This window comes from Erinaceus europaeus, chromosome 8, assembly GCF_950295315.1.
Source record: "Erinaceus europaeus chromosome 8, mEriEur2.1, whole genome shotgun sequence".
NCBI classification, from domain to species: Eukaryota; Metazoa; Chordata; class Mammalia; order Eulipotyphla; family Erinaceidae; genus Erinaceus; species Erinaceus europaeus.
The window spans coordinates 110,126,667-110,148,147 of record NC_080169.1 but is presented as its reverse complement, the minus strand read 5'-3'; the positions used below and the strand labels follow the sequence as shown (position 1 = coordinate 110,148,147).

General features: G+C 42.4%; 1 protein-coding gene across 2 annotated transcripts in view; it reads left to right on the top strand.

Moving 5' to 3' along the window:
• The window catches only part of CREB3L2 (cAMP responsive element binding protein 3 like 2), a 186,031-nt gene that overhangs the window by 155,142 nt on the left and 9,408 nt on the right, over window positions 1-21,481 (top strand). For both annotated transcript variants that reach the window (XM_007525164.3, XM_060196648.1), the window contains exons 9-11: window positions 9,522-9,621; window positions 9,860-9,986; window positions 11,946-12,162. In XM_007525164.3, coding sequence (XP_007525226.1) covers window positions 9,522-9,621; window positions 9,860-9,986; window positions 11,946-12,162 — 444 coding nt within the window. The remainder of the gene's footprint in view (window positions 1-9,521; window positions 9,622-9,859; window positions 9,987-11,945; window positions 12,163-21,481) is intronic.

Here is a 21,481-nt window from a genome sequence, read left to right as displayed (position 1 = left end):
TATTCTTTCCACCCACCCATGACTGACTCTAGCTAAGCAACATTAAACACATAATGCACGGGAACAAACATTCTTTACTGTTAAGAAACAAACACGGGTGAAGCCAAGAGGGAGAGTGAGGGACCATGGGGAAAACAAGACAGACTTTAATGTCTGCTCACTTACACTGCATGGTCCTTGTTGATAAGAACCTTTTCTAGTGGTCCGGGAGGTGGCGCAGTGGATAAAGCATTGGATTCTCAACCATGAGGTCCCGAGTTCGATCCCTGGCAGCACATGTACCAGAGTGATGGCTGGTTCTTTCTCTCCTCCTATCTTTCTCATGAATAAATAAATAAATAATGATAAAAAGAACCTTTTCTATTTAGCAGTAGGCATGACTCTCACTTGAGTTTTTCAATGTGTGGATGTCATTAGATTTAAGACAAGTCTATTTAATTAAGAGATATTTTGCTTATTGACTTAGTTTTATTTTGTTGTTTTTATTTATTGGATATAGACAGTCAGAAATCAAGAAAGAAGGGGTGATAGAGAGGAAGAGAGAAAGAGAGACTCCTGTAGCATGGCTTGACCACTTGCAAAGCTTTCCCCTACAGGTGGGAGCCAGGGGCTCAAACTCTGGTCCTTGGACATTGTAACATGTGCACTCAACCTAGTGTGCCACCACCCGGCCCTTGCTTATTGGTATTATTTTATTTTTTTAACATTTATGTATTCCCTTTTGTTGTCCTTGTTGTTTTATTGTTGTAGTTATTATTGATGTCATTGTTGGATAGGACAGAGAGAAATGGAGAGAGGAGGGGAAGACAGGGGGAGAGAAAGGTAGACAACTGCAGACCTGCTTCACCGCCTGTGAAGCAACTCCCCTGCAGGTGGAGAGCTGGGGCTTGAACTGGGATTCTTACACCAGTGCTTGTGCTTTGCGCCACGTGCGCTTAACCTGCTGCACTACTGCCCGACTCCCGCTTATTGGTTTTATTAAGTGACTGTGATTTACCACGTTAAGCATTATATGAAGCATTATATGAACCTATCTATCAGCTAGATAGGTTCTGGTTTTCCTCCTCTCAAGTCTTCCACTTAATAGATCTATCCCATAGCATCTCACATAGTTCTAAAACTCCATCATGCCCCCTCAATTCCTGCTGATTTTCTTCCTTTATGACAAAAAAACAAAACAAACAAGAACAGTGCTTCTGTTGCATAAGAGTTATAGATTTCCCAAACCTTTTTTTATATTTATTTATTTATTTATTTTCCCTTTTGTTACCCTTGTTTTTATTGTTGTAGTTATTGTTGTTGTTATTGATGTTGTCATTGTTGGATAGGACAGAGAGAAATGGAGAGAGGAGGGAGAGACAGAGGGGGAGAGAAATATAGACACCTGCAGACCTGCTTCACTGCCTGTGAAGTGACTCCCTGGTGGGGTGCCAGGGCTCGAACCAGGATCCTTATGTTGGTCCTTGCGCTTTGGGCCATGTGTGCTTAACCTGCTGCGCTACCGCCGGACTCCGAATTTCCCAAACTTAACTGGATTATAGAAACCTGTTGAGGTACTGGTACGGATGAGCTAATAACGCCCCTCGGGTGAGATCACTTCGGCTTTCTTATGGGAGGAACCCTCAGGAGCCATCATTTCCCCCATCCCTTCAGTTCACCTTCATTAATCTGAGGAGGAGAAGCAGCCACAAACAGCACATTATCAATCATCGCTGCTTCCCATCCAACTTGCGCACTGCAAAAACTGTTTGGAACAAAGTATTTACTCATCTTAAAGAACCAGATTATAAACTGTTAGAAATCAGGGGCCATTAAACAACCATTTTCATTTGCAGTGGATTCAGAATATAATTACTTCTGAGTTTGAGAGGGATGTGCTGATGAATAACAAGTGAAAAGAGCCAGCAGCTAGCGGGCATGAAGCCTTCTCTGTTGTGCCAGCCACGCAGAGATGGTTCTTCCTAATGTATGACACTGATTTCAGCTGGGTTCCCACCGTGAGCCTCCATTACTTCCAATGGGGTTTGGGCAGATCTGGGTCTGCTTTTTGGTGACAGTGGAGAATCATCCTTGGGGGCTTTTCTTCCTAGGGAAGAGGGTTCTAGGTCTAGCCATTTCAATCAGAAGCTAGAAAGGAGTCTTTCTGAGTATTGGATATGATTTCTATTCCTCTGGATTGGACAAACATCCATAAATGGCCTGGAGAGAAATATTTTCTCAAGGGCTTTTTAAAATTTTTATTATTTTTTTGAAAATACCTGGGAGTCAGGTGGTGGTAGCACAGCAGATTAAGCGCACATGATGCCAATCGCAAAGACCGGCGTAAGGATCCCGGTTGGAGCCCCCCAGCTCCTCACCTGCAGGGGAGTCGCTTCACAGGTGGTGACATCTTTCTCTCCCCTTTCTGTCTTCCCTTCCTCTCTCCATTTCTCTCTTTCCTACCTAACAACCAGGTCTATATTATATAATCATGAAACGAATCAATGTGCAACTAAATACCAGCATGAATAATGTAACATATTTGTGTGTTTGTGTTTATTGCCACCAGGGTTATAGCTGAGTCTGGATGCTTGCATGATGAATGCACTCCCCCTGGTGGACTTTTTTTTTTTTTTTCATTTTGTTGATAGAGAGGGAGAGAAATTGAGAGGGGAGGGGAGGATAGTAAGGGGGAGAGAAAGAGAAACACTTGCAGCACCACTTTACATTGCAGGTGGGGACTTGGGGGTTTGAAGCCAGATCCTTGCACATGGCAAGGTGAGCCACCACCTGACCCCTCTTAATAGAATTTAAATTCGTGACACTAATGATACATTGGACTGAGATTATTGCATGGAAAAATCTAGTGTCCATGCTGCCACATGGTGTTTGAGTTCAGACTCATGTGCTATGAGCTACCCTGGTTCTTCCCCACTGGCATTAGTTTAACTGCCAAGAGCAAATATCATTCTTAGGGCCAACCTGTTCTCAGCTGACTTAGGTCAGGGAGAACTGGTTTCATAGACCTTTGTCAGGGAACAACTGACAGTTCTGCCCAACCTTAACCTCCTCCTCCTCCTTCTTTTTCTTATTTTAATTCTTCTTCTTCTTCTTTAACTTTGTATTAGTGATTTAACAAGACTGTAAGATAACAGGGGTACAGCTCTATATAGTTCCCATCACCAGAGTTCTGTGTCCCATCCCCTCCATTGGAAAACTCCTATTCTTTACCCTGTGGGAGTATGGACCAGAATTCTTTCTTTCTTCCTTCCTTCCTTCCTTCTTTCCTTCCTTCCTTCCTTCCTTCCTTCCTTCCTTCCTTCCTTCCTTCCTTCCTTCCTCCATTCCTTCCTTTCTTTCTCCTTCTTCTCCTACTTCCTTTTTGTAAAACTTTATTTTTTTTAATTATCTTTACTTATTGGGAAGAGACAGTCAGAAATCAAGAAGGTAGGGGGAGATAGAGAGAAAGAGAGACACCTGCAGCCCTGTTTCACCATTCACAAAACTTTCCCCCCTGCATGTGGGGACCAGGGGCTCAAACCTGGGGCTTTACACATTGTAACATGCACACAACCAGGTATGCCACTATCCAGCCCCTGAACCTCAGTTCTTTATGGGGTGTAGAAGATGGAAGGTCCCATGGAGAAGCAACCACCTTAACCTTCTTGTTCTTCCTGAGCTCTGAAAGCTATTCAGGAGACAAACTGTGGTGTAGAAGAAATCCAGCTATGAAATCCTAGAATCCCTCTGGAAAGCAAAACAGTGACTAGCTGACATTTTTCTATGAACGAGTCTGGTCTTGTAATGTGATTTCACAGCATGCATTTTCTGAAAAATCCTTTAGACTCAAGGAAAAGGAAAAAAAAAAAAGATCTGCTTGTGAAGCCTTTCCACTTTACTCTATGTGTTGGTCTCGGGACGGGGGGGAGAAAGCTGAAGGCAAGGAAGAATTTCAACTCTGACTGTTCAATAGAAATCTACCCCAAAGGTTCTAATTCAGTGTAGTGGGTAGTAAGAGCTTCCCCAGGTAACTTTCAGTGTCAAGAGTTTACAAAGAATCTCATGGTAGGAAAGGGTAAAAGTGTCTTATAGTCACTCATCACAGAGAGGTTGGATCCATGTGTTAACAACTGTATTAAAACTCATAAACCCCCTAATAAAGAAAGGAAGAAAAAAGAATCCCATTGCCTGCTCTTTCTGTGACCTTGTGTCACCAAGTATATACTCTTTGGCCTTCATATATATATATGAAGAGTATATATACTCTTTTGCCTTCATCCTTTCTCTTTTAAACATGTGCACACATGTCCAAAATCAGGGCTAGAATAGCTAAGCTTTACTTCTCTGTCTTCTGCTGGAGGAAGACCATATTCTGTCACAGGAGTGTTTCCTGGATTTCAGCTCTTAGCAGGTGCCCAGTTGGAAGTCTCTCTCTCTCAATCTCTCTCTCTCTCTCTCATTTTCCCCCCGTTTTTTTAAGTGCCACCAAGTTTATCTCTGGGGCTTGGTACTGGCACTATGAATTCACCTCTCCTGGAAGGCTTTTATTTTTCTATTTTTATTGATAGGGCAAAGAGAAATTGAAAGAGAAGGGGAAGGTAGAGAGGGAGAGAGAAAGAGACACCTGCAGACCTGCTTCACTGCTCCTGAAACTTCCTCCCCCCCACAGGTCTTTGCATATGGTAATATGTATACACATCCAGGTACACCACCACCTGCCCCCTTCCCAGTTTTATTGAAGTAACATTAAAATACAACACTGTATAAGTTTAAGGTGTACAGCATAATGGTTTGACTTATGTGTGTTCTGAAACAGTTGTCTTCTAAGCTAAATCAGTCCATCATTTCATGTAGTTATGAAAAGAAGATAAATAAAGACTGTGGTCTTCTTTCCCTTGGTGATGAGAATTCTTTCAGGACCCACTGTACTAACAACTTTCAAATATACCATACAGCAGGGTTAACATGGGTTTCCAGCCTTGCATAAATTCTAGGTTTATCGTTTTTCCAGTAAGGGGCTGAGGAGATACCATAATGGTTATGCAACAAACTTTTTTTTATTTATTTATAAAAAGGAAACACTGAAAAAACCATAGGATAAGAGGGGCACAACTCCACACAATTCCCACCACCAGATCTCCATATCTCATCCCCTCCCCTGATAGCTTTTCTTTTCTTTATTCTTCTGGGAGTATGGACCCAAGGTCATTGTGGGATGCAGAAGGTGGAAGGTCTGGCTTCTGTAATTGATTTCCAGCTGAACATGGGCATTGACAGGTCGATCCATACTCCCAGGCTGTCTCTCTCCCTAGTGGGACAGGGCTCTGGGGAAGTGGAGCTCCAGGACACATTGGTGGGTCATCTTCTCAGGGGTCAGGTTGGCATCATGTTAGCATCTGGAACCTGGTGCTGAAAAGAGAGTTAACATACAAAACCAAACAAATTGTTGAATAATCATGGATCTAAAGGCTAGAATAGTGCAGATGAAGAGTTGGGGGTTCTCCATTTTGTAGATAGCTAGTAGGCATATTTTGGTTATATTCCAAAGGGCCTGTGTACTAGTTTTTTTTTCTTCTTCCCTGAGCCTGAAATCTGATATGCAGGTGGATTACAACAGACTTTCATGCTTGAGCCTCTAAGATCTTGAGTCCAATCCCCAACAGAAATCAGAGCTGAGCAGTGCTATGGTGGAGGTAAAAAAGCCATTTCTCTTCAGTTGTAAAAGCCATGATGTATTTTTACATAGAAAAACATAGAAAAAAGGGGCCAGGTGGTGGTGCACCTGGTTAAGTGCTCACATTACAGTGCACAAAGACCCAGGTTCAAGCTCCTGATGTTGGCTAGTATGCCAGCTCCCCCTGGCTTCTGCTTAACCATATGCCTATATAGGGATTGATTGATCCCATTCAAAGCTTTGGTCTATTTACATAAATCACTTTTACATTTACATAAAGCACCACACTCCCTCCAGGGCATTGGTGGTTTAGTGATAGAATTCTCACCTGCTCCACCCCCTCTCCTTGTCACACCCTGATCTTCCACCAGTCACCTTTTGCACCACCTCTCTATGTCACATCCTGTTTCTACCCTACTTGGAGAGAAAAGTGACTGGTGAAAATCAGAGTGTGACAAGGAGAGGGGGCGGAGCAAAAACATATCATGAACCAGTGGGGATTGAACCAATGCCCTGCAGTGGTTATGTAAATAGAATACAGTGGTTATGTAAATAGAATGAAGTGGTTATGTAAATAGAATGAAGTGGTTATGTAAACAGAATAGTGTTAATCAGGGGGGATTAAACCAAATGAAACAGAAGAGGTTTTAGAAGCATATCGACAATTCCCCCTTTCTTTTTCCAAAAATGTCCTGTAAAGAGGATTTGTATTTTAATTTAGGAGATGATGAATTGTCACATTGAATATTTAGAGTTTTACCTTAAACACTCAGTTACTTTAATGAATTGTTTTTACCTCTCCTGGTAAGAATGTAGCTTCAAAGTTACACTTTAACCATTAAGTTAATGTTTACCAAACTTGAAACACGCATATTAAACATATAGTTTACAACACACAGGAGGAGATAAACTTGTAACTAAGACATATAATTTCAAATGCAAATTTAGATCTACTGTCATAGTTGAACCATAGTTAAAAAGGAAGGGGGAATTGTCGGTATGCTTCTAAAACCTCTTCTGTTTCATTTGGTTTAATCCCCCCTGCTCAACACTATTCTGTTTACATAACCACTTCATTCTATTTACATAACCACTTCATTCTATTTACATAACCACTGTATTCTATTTACATAACCACTGCAGGGCATTGGTTCAATCCCCACTGGTTCATGATATGTTTTTGCTCCCCCCCTCTCCTTGTCACACTCTGATTTTCACCAGTCACTTTTCTCTCCAAGTAGGGTAGAAACAGGATGTGACATAGAGAGGTGGTGCAAAAGGTGACTGGTGGAAGATCAGGGTGTGACAAGGAGAGGATCAGGGTGTGACAAGGAGAGGGGGTGGAGCAGGTGAGAATTCTACCACTAAACCACCAATGCCCTGGAGGGAGTGTGGTGCTTTATGTAAATGTAAAAGTGATTTATGTAAATAGACCAAAGCTTTGAATGGGATCAGTCAATCCCTATATAGGCATATGGTTAAGCAGAAGCCAGGGGGAGCTGGCATGCTATCCAACACCTGGAACCCACCCACAGAGGGAAAGTTTCACAGTGGTAAAACAGGGCTGTAAGTATGTGTCTCTGTTTCTCTCTCTATCTCCCCTCCCCTCTCAATTTCTCTCTGTCTCTATCCAATAATAAATACATAAAAGTATTTAATAGAAACCTAGAAGGGGCCGGGTGGTGGCGCACCTGGCTGAGTGCACATATTACAATACACAAGGACCCAGGATCAAGCCCTTGGTCCCTCCCTGCAGGGGGAAAGGTATGTGAGTGGTGAAGCAGTGCTGCAGGTGTCTCTCTGTCTCTCTATCACCCTCTTAGTTTCTGGCTGTCTCTATCCAATAAATAAAAGAATATAAAAATATTTTTTAAAAAAAGACTCTCATTAAAAAAGATAGAAAAAGACATCCTGACTTTCCCAATAGCCAAATAATTTCTCTATTCATCTACTCATCTAATTTCTCTATTCACCTGCCACCATCCAACTGACCCCTCTACCTGTTCTAGACCGTCTCCTCTGTCAGGAGAGTTGAAGGGTCTGTTTTCATTTTCTTTTTTCACTTGCCTTGTTTCTTCATAGTTTATAAATCAGTAAAATCTCACACAGAATTTCTCTTTCGCCTTCTGACTTATTTCTCCGTCCCTGCAGGTGCCAGGTTTCATCTTTTCTTGCAGCTGAGCGCCCTAAAGTGCATATGTCCCTCTACAGCTGCATTCACTCTTCAGCCCGCAGACCCTTGGGTCATTCCATATCTTGCCTATTGTGAGTTGTGCTACAATGCAAATAGAGGCACAGATATCTTTTCAGATGAGTGTTTACATATGCTTCAGATAAATTCTCAGAAGTGGGATGATGGCTGGATTGTACACTAGATCTGTTTTTAATTTTTTCTTATATTTTTATTTATTATTTCTTCTTTTTTCCCTTTTACAGCCCTTGTTGTTTATCATCGTTGTTGTTACTATTGTTGTTACTGATGTCATTGTTGTTGGATAGGACAGAGAATAATGGAGAGAGGAGGGGAGGACGGGGAAAGAAAGATAGATACCTGCAGACCTGCTTCATCGCTTGTGAAGCAACTCCCTGCAGGTGAGAGCTGGGGGCTCGAACCGGGATCCTGATGCTGGTCCATGCACTTTCTGCCATATCTGCTTAACCTGCTGTGCCACAGGCCAGCTCCCTAATATTTTTATTTTTATTGGATGGAGACAGAGAGAAATTAAGAACGGAAAGGGAGATACAAAGGGAGGGAGATGGAGAAACACCTGCAGTACTGCTTCACCACTTGTGAAGCTTTCCCTCTGGAAGCGGGGACCAAGGGCTTGAACCCAGGTCCTTTCACACTGTAATGTGAGCACTTAACCAGGTGCTGGCCACGTCTGCTTTTAATTTTTGAACCACCTCCATACTGTTTTCCATACGGACTGTACCACTTGACACTCCTTGGTTTGGCCAGGCAGTGGAGGTGCCATGAGTCTTCAAGAACCACAGACTTGAAGTGCTCCTCACTGCCCTCCTGCCATGCTTACTTCTCTCTTTCACTCTCTTTCTTTCAGTCTATCAGCCATGTGCTGGTGGACACAACCTGTTTTCTCTCTGGACATTTTTCTTCTTTTTAGTTTATCGTTTTTCTAGTAATGGGCTTTTAAAAAATATTTTATTTTTTTTATAAAAGCAGAAATTGAGGGGGGGAAGGAGTGTGTGTGTGTGTGTGTGTGTGTGTGTGTGTGTGTGTGAGAGAGAGAGAGAGAGAGAGAGAGAGAGAGAGAGAGAGAGAGGAGAGAGGAGAGAGGAGGGGCCAGGTAGCAGCACACATTCCAATACACAGGGACTCAGATTCAAGCCTCTGGTCCCCACCTGCAAGGGGGAAAACTTCACAAGTGGTGAAGCAGGGCTGCAGGTATCTCTCTCTCTGTATCTTTCCCTCTCTATCTCCATGTGCAAGGACTCAAGTTCTCTACCTGTAGCGGGGAGGCTTCATTAGCAGTGAAGCAGTGTCGCAGGTGTCTCTGCCTTTCTCCCTCACTATTTTCCCCTCCTCAATTTCTCTCTGTCCTATCAAATAAGATAAAATAAAATAAAATAAATCTCTGTCTGATATACAGGTGTAAGCATGTCAGAGAGAATTTGGGACACTCAGACACAGCTTGGGCACTGGAAAGGCTGTTAAAATAGAATGAATCAGAAGCCCAGGAAGCTCTGCATCCCTTGGTGCTCTTACTCAAATCCAGGCACAAAACCACAGTGGCTTAGCTGGCACTTGGGTCAGACTTGCTCCCACCCCACCCCCACCCCCAGCACACACACAAAGCAGCATCCTTTTCATCCTCAGACTCCCTTCATGGTTGTGGTCTTGCATTTTCAGAACTCTCCTGCAGCAGCTACAGAAACTTCAGGCTTTGGTGATGGGCAAGGTTTCCCGCAGCTGCAAGCTGGCAGGCACACAGACTGGCACCTGCCTCATGGTGAGTTTCCCAAAAGAATGGCACACATCCTCACCACCTTGGGCTCATGCCCCCAGCCTCCGGTCTCTCCCTCACTTGCCGAGTCCAAGTTCTCTTAGTTTGGAAGTGGCATCCAGCTCTCTTCAAAGCTGTTCACCTTCTGTGTCTCACAAACTGAGTCTCTCTGTCCCTTCTAGGTGTTGCAGCCTTGTGGACCTTGGAATTGACAGCTCCCCCACATTCTCTCTTCCTTCTGCAGGTCGTCGTGTTATGCTTTGCCATTGCTTTTGGCAGCTTCTTTCAGGGCTATGGGCCCTATCCTTCCGCCACCAAGATGGCACTGCCCAGCCAGCACTCCATGTCAGAGCCCTACACAGCCTCCATTGGTAAGACAGCACTTGAGAACTTGGGGAATGTCTCCTGCATTTCTAGAGCCTTTGAAAGCCACACTTTCTATATGTTGTCTGAAGAGAATGTCGTTTTATTTTTTTAATTTTTATTCAACTGATGGAAGTGTGACTTCTCTGTTGAATCTACATTCAAGAGGAATGTGGGGGCTTCTGGCTCCCAGTCTGCTGGGTCTCCCTGCTGTGCCTCTCATTTCCAGCTTAAACACCACTGGCAACCTGCAGAATTCAACAGAGCACAGTTTGCAAACTACTGCTCTTGCCTTTATGTTTCCTGGCATATTCTGCTACCTTACTTCTGAGTTCTAAGAGTGGTGTCTATGGCTCTGGGAAGAGGGGCTGTTTAGAAGACTGATCAGCTCTTCATGCCAGTTTTTTAAAAATATTTTATTTATTTATTGAGAGAAAGGGTGAGAGAGAGATATCAGAGCACTGTTCAACTCTGGCTTATGGTGGAGTTGGAGATTGAATCTGGGAACTCTGAGCCTTAGGCAAAGCATGAAAGCCTTTTGCACAATTTCTGTGCTGTCTCTCCTGCCTTTTTCATGCCATTCTAAGGGAACCCATGTTGTTTCTGTTTCTACTGAATGGAGCTGTGTGTTCCAACAGCAAGAATGTATAAAATGAAATGAAAGAATCACTCTGTCTCACAAAGCATTCTGCCCAAGGTTTAGAACATATGGGGACTCTAGCATTAGATAAGAAAGGTGTGATTTTATCACCTAAGTCGACAATCACTTTTAAACATGTAGGAAGTAATAACAGGGTTTGTAGGGACCATGGTATATGTACATAATATAGACAGCAGTAACTATATCTTAAGAACACATGTGGGTAAAGGGGCATTGAATTTGGTGTTGGCACAGTTTAACAGTTTAGAGAGGTCTGTGGGGTGTGTTGTATTTCTACCAGGTAAATTATAGAAATGCTGACAGTTCAAGCAGATAATTCCAATGATCCCTTGAAACACACACACACCTACACACATTGGGGGGGGGCTGGGCTGTGGCACACACAAAGATCTGGGTTCAAGCCCCGGCTCCCCACCTGCAGGGGGGATGCTTCACAATTGTCAAAGCAGGTCTGCAGATGTCTATCTTTCTCTCTCCCTCTCTATCCACCCCCTCCATTTCTCTCTGTCATATCAAAAAAAAAAAAAAATGGAAAATATGGCCACCAGGAGCAGTGGATTTGTAGTGCAGGCACCAAGCCCCAGCGATAACCCTAGAGGCAAACAAACAAACAAACAAACAAAAAACAAGCAGAATACGCATACATGCACACGCACACGCACACACACACACACACACACACACACACATAGCTACATTTGTGTATATATGTTTTGTTTGTTTTGCTATGGCAAGGTCTCTCTAAATTCATATGGAAGCCAAACAGAGCATCCTATGGACATTGCTATAGAGCCATCTAGCACTGCTATGAAACAAAAGAAACTATTTCTGTTGCTTGATTTATAACTTTGGCTTTGTGACTTCAGCTGCTGGGTGGCAACACAGTTTTCTGCCCTTGTACCTTTTCTCCATGTGAGACCTCCTCATTAGGAAGGTTTCCCTTTTAACTGGGTCTTGGAGAGTTCCCAGTCTTTGATTCCTCTCCCCAGTCATTGTTTCCCCCAGATGGTTATGGGTAGGCAAGGAGGGGAGTTTTATTTTCAAAGGCATGGGGGTGGCAGTTTGCTTCCTGTTTATTTGCTTTCCTATTGTTCTTTCAGCGCTGTATAATTGGTATAATTTTTCAATGCACCCAAAACTCCCAAACCCCAAAGCCTTTACAGAAAGCCAACTCCTGTTGGCAGCCTCAGCCCTGGGCAATAACAACCCACAAATTGTTATTTGCCTCCAGCCCCAGGCCTGGTGTGAGGGAAGGGGTATTTCTGGTGAGCCCTCCCTGACACCTGTCACTTCCTGTTGCCCTCAGTGAGATCCAGGAATCTGCTGATCTATGAGGAACATTCTCCCCTGGAGGAACCTTCAGGCCCAGCTGGTGCTGGGGAGTTCGGGCGCTGGGATAGAGGACCCTCCCTGCTCAGGACGTCAGGAAAGGAACCCCTGTCAGATGTGGAGCTTCCTCACTTCCTTCTCTCCAATGAGAGCAGCCTGGACAAGTCAGTGCTCTTGGAGTTGCAGCAGCACTTGTGAGTCAAATAGATCAAAATAAATGGTGGGGGATGGGAGTTGAACAAAGGTCTATTATCTAGGGACACAGAAAGCCAAGCCCTGTTAAACCAACTGTCATATGAATGGGATCATAATCATGTATATATATGATTGTATATATATATTATATATAGACATACATATACATGTGGCTTATGGTGGTGCTGGAGAAATGAAAGCATTTTGCAAAACCAGTATCTTATCTCTCCACAGCTCCATTTAGTATTACTATTTTTTGTCTTTTTAAATTTTTTTTTTATTGGGGAATTAATGCTTTGCATTCGACAGTAAATACAATAGTTTGTTCATGCATAACATTTCCCAGCTTCCCATATAACAGTGTAACCCCCACTAGGTCCTCTGTCATCCTTTGTGTATTCTCTTTTACTTTGTTGCAATACGCCAATTCCAGTTCAGGTTCTATTTGTGTTTTCTCTTCTGATCTTGTTTTTCAACTTCTGTCAGAGAGTGAGATCATCCCATATTCATCCTTCTGTTTCTGACTTATTTCACTTAACATGAAATTTTCAAGGTCCATCCAAGATTGGCTGAAAACAGTGAAATCACCATTTTTTACAGCTAGGTCCTCTGTCATCCTTTTTGGACCTGTATTCCCCCCCTCACCCCCCACCCCAGAGTCTTTTACTTTGGTGCGATACACCAATTCCAGTTCAGGTTCTATTTGTGTTTCCTCTTCAGATCTTGTTTTTCAACTTCTGTCAGAGAGTGAGATCATCCTATATTCATCCTTCTGTTTCTGATTTATTTCACTTAACATGAATTTTTCAAGGTCCATCCAAGATAGGCTAAAAACAGTGAAATCACCTTTTTTTTTTTTTTTTATAGCTGAGCAGTATTCCGTTGTGTATATGTACCACAACTTGCTCAGCCACTCATCTGTTGTTGGACACCTGGGTTGCTTCCAGGTTTTGGCTATTACAAATTGTGCTTCTAAGAACATATGTGTGCACAGATCTTTTTGGATGGGTGTGTTGGTTTCCTTAGGATATATCCCCAGGAGAGGAATTGCAGGGTCATAGGGTAAGTCTATTTCTAGCCTTCTGAGAGTTCTCCAGACTGTTCTCCACAGAGGTTGGAGCAATTTACATTCCCACCAGCAGTGTAGGAGGGTTCCTTTGACCCCACACCCTCTCCAGCATTTGCTGCTGTTACTTTTTCTGATGTATAACATTCTCACAGGAGTGAAGTGGTATCTCATTGTTGTCTTCATTTGCATTTCTCTGACAATCAGAGACTTGGAGCATTTTTTCATGTGTTTCTTGACCTTTTGGATCTCTTGTTTGGTGAATATTCTGTCCATGTCCTCACCCAATTTTTGGATGGGCTTATTTTTTTTTTGTTGTTGAGTTTGGCAAGCTCTTTAGATATTCTTGTTATTAGCCTCTTGTCTGATGTATGGCATGTAAAGATCTTCTCCCATTCTGTGAGGGGTCTCTTGGTTTGGGTAGTGATTTCTTCTACTGTGCAGAAGCTTTTTAATTTGATGTAGTCCCATAGGTGTATGCTTGCCTTAGTCTTCTTTGTAATTGGATTCGTTTCATTGAAGATGTCTTTAAAATTTATGCAGAAAAGAGTTCTGCCAATATTTTCCTCTGATAGTTTTTGATAGTTTGTGGCCTAACATCCAAGTCCTTGATCTACTTGGAATTTACTTTTGTATTTGGTGAAATATAGTGGTTCAGTTTCATTCCAACACCATTTGTTGAAGAGACTCTGCTTTCTCCATTTAATAGTCTGGGCACCTTTGTCAAAAATTAGATGTCCATAGGTGTGGGGGCTTACTTCCATGTTCTCAATTCTATTCCACTGGTCAGTGTGTCTATTCATGTTCCAGTAGCAAGCAGTTTTGAATACAGTGGCCCTATAATACAACTTGAAATCTGGGAGTGTGATGCTTCCAGTTCTGATGTTTCTTCTCAAGATTATTTTGGCAATTCTAGGCCTTTTCTGGTTCCAGATAAACATTTGTAGCATTTATTCTATTCTTCTAAAAAATGTGGTTGGGATCTTGATGATGATAGCATTAAATTTGTAGATGTCTCTGGGTAGTATACTCATTTTGATGATATTAATTCTTCCAACCCATGAACATGGAATATCTTTCTACTTCTTTGTGTCTTTTTCAGTTTCCTTGAGTAGTGACTCATAATTTTCAGTATACAAGTCTTTCACTTCCTTGGTTAGGTTTATTCCTAGATATTTTATTGTTTTTGTTGCTATAGTAAAAGGAATTGATTTCTGGATTTCATGTTCTTCTAACTTAGTGTTTGCATATAGAGGAATGCCACTGACTTTTGAATGCTAATTTTGTAGCCTGACACTTTACTGTATTGCCTGATGATTTCCAAAAGCTTCTTGCTGGATTCCTTAGGTTTTTCTAAATATACTATCATGTCATCTGCAGATAGGGAGAGTTTCACTTCTTCTCTTCCAATCTGTATTCCTTTAATTCTTGCTCCTGTCTGATTGTAATGGCGAGAACTTCCAACATTATGTTGAATAATAATGGTGATAGTGGGCAGTCCTTTCTAGTACCTGATCTAAGGGGAAATACTTAGAATTTTTCACCATTGAGTATGATGTTGGCTGTAGTTTGCTATATATAGACTCTACTATCTTGAGGAATTTTCCATCTATTCCCATTTTTTGTAGTGTTTTGATCTTAAAGGGATGCTGTATTTTGTCAAAGGCTTTCTCTGCATTGACTGATATAACCATGTAGTTTTTGGTCTTGCTTTTATTGATATGGTGGATCACGCTGATTGATTTACATATATTGAACCAACCTTGCATTCCTGGGATAAACCCCACTTGGTCATGAATAATCTTTTTTGTATACTGCTGTATCCAGTTGGCTAGAATTTTTTTCAATATTTTAGCATCTATGTTCATCAGAGATATTGGTTTGTAGTTTTCTTTTTGGTTGAATCCCTATCTGCTTTTGGTATCAAAGTGATCTTGGCTTCATAGAAGCTGAAAGAGAGTATTCCAGTGTCTTCTATCTTCTGGAAGACTTTTTTAGAACTTCTTTTCTATTTATTAATTAATTAATTTATTTTTCCCTTTTGTTGCCCCTCTTGTTTTATTGTTTTAGTTACTATTGTTGTTGCCATTGTTGGATAGGACAGAGAGAAATGGAGAGAGGAGGGGAAGACAGAAAGGGGGAGAGAAAGACAGACACCTGCAGACCTGCTTCACTGCCTATGAAGCGACTCCCCTGCCGGTGGGGATCCCAGGGCTCGAATCAGGATCCTTACACCAGTCCTTGCACTTTGTGCCACCTGCACTTAATCCGCTGTGCTACCGCCTGACTCCCTGACTTTTAAAAATGGAGGTATTAGTTCTTCTTTGAGTGTTTTGTAGAATTTATTTGTAAAACCATCTGGTCCAGGACTTTTATTTTTGGGAAGATTTTTCATAACTGTTTCAATTTCATTAGCTGTGATGGGCCTGTTCATATTATCTAGTTCCTCTTTACTTAATTTTGGAAGTTGGTAGGTATCTAGGAAATCATCCATTTCTTCCAGGTTCTTTAGCTTGGTGGCATATAGTTGTTCATAGAAGCCTTGCATGATATGTTGAATTTCTGCAGTGTCTTTTGTGATATCTCCTCTTTCATTTATGATCCGATTTATATGGGTCTTCTCCCTTTTTTTGTTTTGTGAGTCTGGCTAAAGGTTTATTGATTTTGTTTACTCTTTCATTTTTTGTATGGTTTTCTTATTTTCAATGTTATTTATTTCTGCCCTAACTTTAGTGATTTCCATCTGTCTGTTTGCTTTGTTCTTCTTCTAGGTCTTTAAGATGTGCAATCAGGCTGTTTATTTGTGCTTTTTCTTGTTTCCTAACGTGTGCTTGTATGGCTATGAACTTCCCTCTCAGTACTGCCTTAACTGTGTCCCAAATATTTTGATTGCTTGTGTCTTCATTTTCATTGAGCTCTCAACACATTTTGATTTCTTCCTTGATTTCCTCTTTGACCCAGTAGTTGTTAAGTAGTATACTGTTGAACTTCCACGTTTTGGGACTATTTCTAATATTTTGTTAATTGTTAAGTGTTTTAATTCCACTGTGGTCTCAGAAGATGCTTGGGATGATTTCAGTGCTCTTGAATTTACTGATGCTGTCATTGTGGCCTAACATAATGGTCTATATTTGAGAATGACCCATGTGGACTTGAGTAGATTGTGTATTCCAGTTTCTTGGGATGAGTGACTCTGAAAATGTCCAATAGTTCTAGTTTATCTGTTTCCTCATTAGTTCCCTCATTTCTTTATTGGTTTTCTGCCTAGATAATCTTTCAAGTTGAGAGAGTGGGGTGTTGAAGTCCCCTACTATTACTGTGTTGCTGTTCATATATTTCCATAGCTCTTTCAGAAGATGTTTGATGTATTTAGGTGGCTACTCATTAGGTGCATAGATGTTAATAATTGTTAAGTCCTCTTGATTGAACAATCTACTGAGCATTAGGTAGTGTCCATCCCTATCTTTTTTAATTTTATTTATTTTAAAGTCTATCATGTAAGATATGAGAATAGCTGTCCCTGCCCTTTTTTGTGGGCCACTTGAATAATAGTTTTCAATCCTTTCACTTTGAGTCTGTCTTTGTCTCGTTGACTTAGGTGGGTTTCCTGTAGACAGCATATTGTTGGGTTGTGTTTCCTGATCCATCTTCCTACTATGTGCCTTTTAATAGGTGAAGTCAGTCCATTGACATTTATTGATATCAAATATTGAAGATATTTTAATGCCATTATTGTAGATTTTTAGAGTGTTCTGATATATGACCTATTTATGGTGGTCTAAAGGAGACCTTTCAGATCTTCTTTTAGGGCAGGCCTGGTGATAGTTAATTCTTTCAATTGTTGGTTGTATGAGGTTTTTATGCATCCATATAGTCTGAATGACAGTCTATAGGATATAGTAGTCTTGGTTGAAAGCCTTTCTCATTGAGAGCTTCAGAGATATCTTGCCATTCTCTTCTGGACAGTAGTGTTTGTGTGAAGAAGTCTGCTGCTAATCTTATGGGCTTTCCTCTGTAGGTGACTGTTTTTCTCTTGCAGCCTTCAGTATCCTTTCTTTATCCTTATTCCTTTCTATTCTAAATATGATGTGTCTTGGTGTCTTTAAGACTGGGTTAATTCTGTTTGGGAACCTGTGTGCTTCTTGAACCTTTATGTCTTTTATATTGTGTAAACTAGAGAAGTTCTCAGCTATTATGTCTTGAAGAATGCTTTCTTCTGCTCCCTCTCTTTCTTCCTCTGGTAAGCCAATAAGGTGTATATTATTTCTTTTGAAGTCGTCCCATAGGTCTCTTGTTTTCAGTATCTCTTAATCTCTTTTTGAGATCTTTCACTTCTTTTTTAGTTGTCCCTAATTAGTCCTCACTTTGCTAATTCTGTCTTCAGCCTCATTTATTCTATTCTCTCACCCCTCTACTGTTTTCTGGAGTTCATCTATTTTGTTACCCTGTTCTAATACTGTTTTAGGTTGTTCAGCTAGTTGTGTTCTTTGCTCAGCAGTTTCAGCTTTCAGCTCTTTAATAACATTGAGATAATTAGTGTTCTCTTCCAGGGTCTCATTTGTTGTTTCTGCATTTCTAATGACAATTCTTTCAAATTATTACTCACTCCTATGATTATTTCCTTAACTAATGTTTGGATGTTGACCACATTATTTTGTGCATCCACTTTTTGGGGCTTTTAGCTGGACTTTTGTTCTGGTTCATTTCTCCAATATTTCTTCTTGATGGTTTAACCATTTTATATATTATGTTATGAAGTCCCTCTCTCAGTACTTTTCAAATTACTGATCATTATTGCCTGGATTGACTTGTGTCTAAGTACGGTAATTAAAGTCTTCACAGTTGTGGAAATTGACAGTTGTTTCAATATTATTTTAATCCCTGAGTTGGAGCACAGTGGCTTAAAAGCCTCTTTTGTTCTTTTTCCTCAATGTAGGCTATGGGATCCTGAGGGCTTTTAAACTATAAGTAGGCTTCTTAGCTTAATTACTGACTCCTGACCAATAGATAAAGCAGGGTGGGGCAGAGATAACCCAGTGGTTATGCAAAGAGACTCTCACAGCCCCTATGCTAGTCCACCAAGGTATAGATCTTCTCCTGAGGTTCCTGGTTAGTTCTCTGTCTCCTGGTGTCAGCACAGCCCCCCCCCCCATGCTCCAGATTCTGAGAGCAGTAGCACTGGTGACTCACAGTTGCATTTGGTGACTCTTAAGGCAGTCCTCTCATCCCTTCATCTGTCTTTTTGTTGGTGAAACAGATTGGAGGTGGTGTTTCAACTGGTAAACTGTCGAACTGTTACCAGCCACTTAATCTCTCCCTAGGCTCCTCTCTGTCCATGAGCCACATGTGTTTACAGTCACCGGTGATTTGGTGGGTTCCTGAAGTTGTTCTATTCCTGTATTGTTGCAGTCCCAGGTGGTCTCCTCAGTATTACTATTAAATATTATTATTTGACATTCTTTGGCTTCATACATATGAGATTATACTGTTCCCAGTCAACTTTTTTTTTTACCTTTTAATTTCAGAGAGAGAGAGAGCAAGAGAGAAAGAGAGACAGACATATAGCAGAGAGACACTACAGCATTGTTACATTGTCTGTGGAGCTTCTCTTGTGTCAGGCATGGTGCTCCCACCTGGTAAAGTGTGCTCTCTATCTGGTGAGCTAACTTTCAGCCCACAGAGGGAAATGTCTTATTTAATTTATTGACACCAGGATTATTGCTGGGGCTAGGTGCTTCCACTTGGCAACAGCTTGAATGGAGGTCCTCCACATGGCAACAAGTGTGCTCAACACACCCAGCCTCCAGAAGGAAGCTTATTTATTGCCATTCAAACCTATAATCAGAGGCCAGAGAATATTATCATAAATCTCCCTCCAGAGAGCTTCCTGCCACTCTCTGACTCCAGAGAGTGTTAGTTTTTTTGTTGTTGTTTGTTTTCTCCTTCTCCTTCTCCTCCTCCATCTCCTCCTCCTCCTCCTCCTCCTCCTCCTCCATGTCCTCCTCCATCTCCTTCTCCTCCTCTTCCATCTCCTCCTCCTCCATCTCCTTATCCTTCTCCTCCTCCTCCATCTCTTCTTTCTCCTTCTCCTCCTCCTCCATCTCCTCCTCCACCTTTTCCTCCCCCTCCTCTTTCTCCTCCCCCTCCTCCTTCTTTTTCTACCAGAGCACTGTTCAGCTCTGGCTTGTGGAATCTTAACTTAGGAGCCTCAGGCATTAGAGTCTCTTTGCATAGCCATCATGCTATCTCCCAGCTGGAGTGTTAGCTTTTTTATTTTTAATCTTTATTTATTGGTTAGAGACAGTCAGAAATTGAAAGGGTAGGGGAAGATACAGAGAGATAGAGAGACACCTGCAACACTGCTTCACCACTCACAAAGCTTTCCCCTGCTATTGGGGGCCAGGGGTTTGAACCCAGGTCCTTGCACACTGTAGTATGTGTACTCAACCAGATGTGCCACCACCGAGTCCAGAGTGTTAGCTTTTTATACAAGTAGAAGTAGAGGAAGGCTGGGAATTCAGGGAGTAGATTTCATGGCAGTCAGGGAGGAATCAAAGGTCTCCAGATCTCCCAGCCTCCAGGACCCTAGGATTTATCAGATTTCCATTTAGAATAAAACCTACATTAAGTCATCCCTACTCTGAGCCCTTTAATAGGGCAAACCCAGAAGGAAAGGGATGGAGATAAGTCCCTAAAACTGTCCTTTTTTTCCTCCAGATTTTGAGACATTAATTATCCCTTTGGGGGGAAAATTCTATAAGCAGCTCATGTCTCAAGTCACTTCCTGTCTTTTGGGGGTACACTTTCATTATAAGCCAGCAATCTGGATGGTACAGGCAAAGACTTCCTTAAGTTTGATCCAGTTTCTCTTTCCCAGTTCTGAAAGTCCATCCCTAGCCAAGGAGAGGGAGAGAGACAGAGGAAGGACAGATACCTGCAACACTGCTGCACTGCTTGTGAAGCTTCTTCCCTTGCAAGTAGGGACCAGGAGCATGAATCCTAGCCCTGGTGCATGGTAATGTGTGTGCTCTACTGGGTGAGCCAACACGTAACCCCTGTGTTTTTGTTTGTTTTTTAATCAGAGCACTACTCAGCTCTGACTTATGGTGGTGTGGAGAACTGAACTTAGAACTATGGAGCCTCAAGCATTAGAGTCTTAGCCATTATGTTATCTACCCCTACCCAGGGACACCATCTTGGAGACTGGCTGCATGTACATGTTTCCATCTTGAAAACTGCATCCATGCTGCCTATTTTCCACTTTCTTTCCCTTCCTTCCTTCCTTCCTTCCTTCCTTCCTTCCTTCCTTCCTTCCTTTCTTTTTTAATTTTCTATCATCTTTATTGGGTAGAGATAGCCAGAAATTGAGAGGGTAGGGGGAGACAGAGAGAAAAGACACCTGCAGCACTGCTTCACCACTGGCAAAGCTTTCCCCCTGCAGATGGGTGTTGTTTAGCCCCTGCTAGTTTCACGCTTCCCCTTCTCCCTGCCCCCTATCCTATGTACTTCCAGGATCTGTCCAGACTTCATAGCAGGAGGGCCGGCGGGCTGGCCGTGCAGAAGGCACGGGCCTAGGTGCCCCGAGGTGACGGCCAGGATGGGCTGCAGCCCTGCCCGCCATGCCTGCTGCCCTGCTCTTGGTGGCCAAGCAGTGTGGGGGGAGCCCATGCCCAATGCCCCGCGCCACGCGGCGGAAAGCCGGCTCATGCGGGCTGGCATTGGGCTCCTGCGGGCTGGCATTGGGCGGAAACCACAGAGTGGTCCAGAGATAAATGTTCCAGAAACAGCGAAACAGTCTCGTGAAGAAAGGGCAGAGGCCTTTGGAGATCTCTTCACAAGCAGAAGAGAAGGCCATAGTGCATAGGTAGCCAAATTGTCACTTATCTGGGGGATGGGCAGGTCACGTCCCAACGTTGTAGCCACCATATGTTGTTTTAGCCCGGCTGGCTTCACAGGCAGGTAACAGAGACGACCAGAGACACTCGGCTGAGCTGAGAATGCAGTTTAATCTTTATTCGTGAGCGGGCAAACATGTGTTCCTCCATCTTTCTCCTCCGGCGGCAGAGAGGGACTCCTAAACTAATCACCACACAGATCTGTCCTGCATCTTTCTCCTCCAGCCTCCAGTGGCTGCTGCAGGAACTCAGGAAGTATGTAGGATAGGGGGTGGGGAGAAGGGGAAGCGCAAAACTAGCAGGAGCTAAACCACAATCTCCCAGAGGCGGGGTGGGGGGGGGGGCGTGAGACCAAAC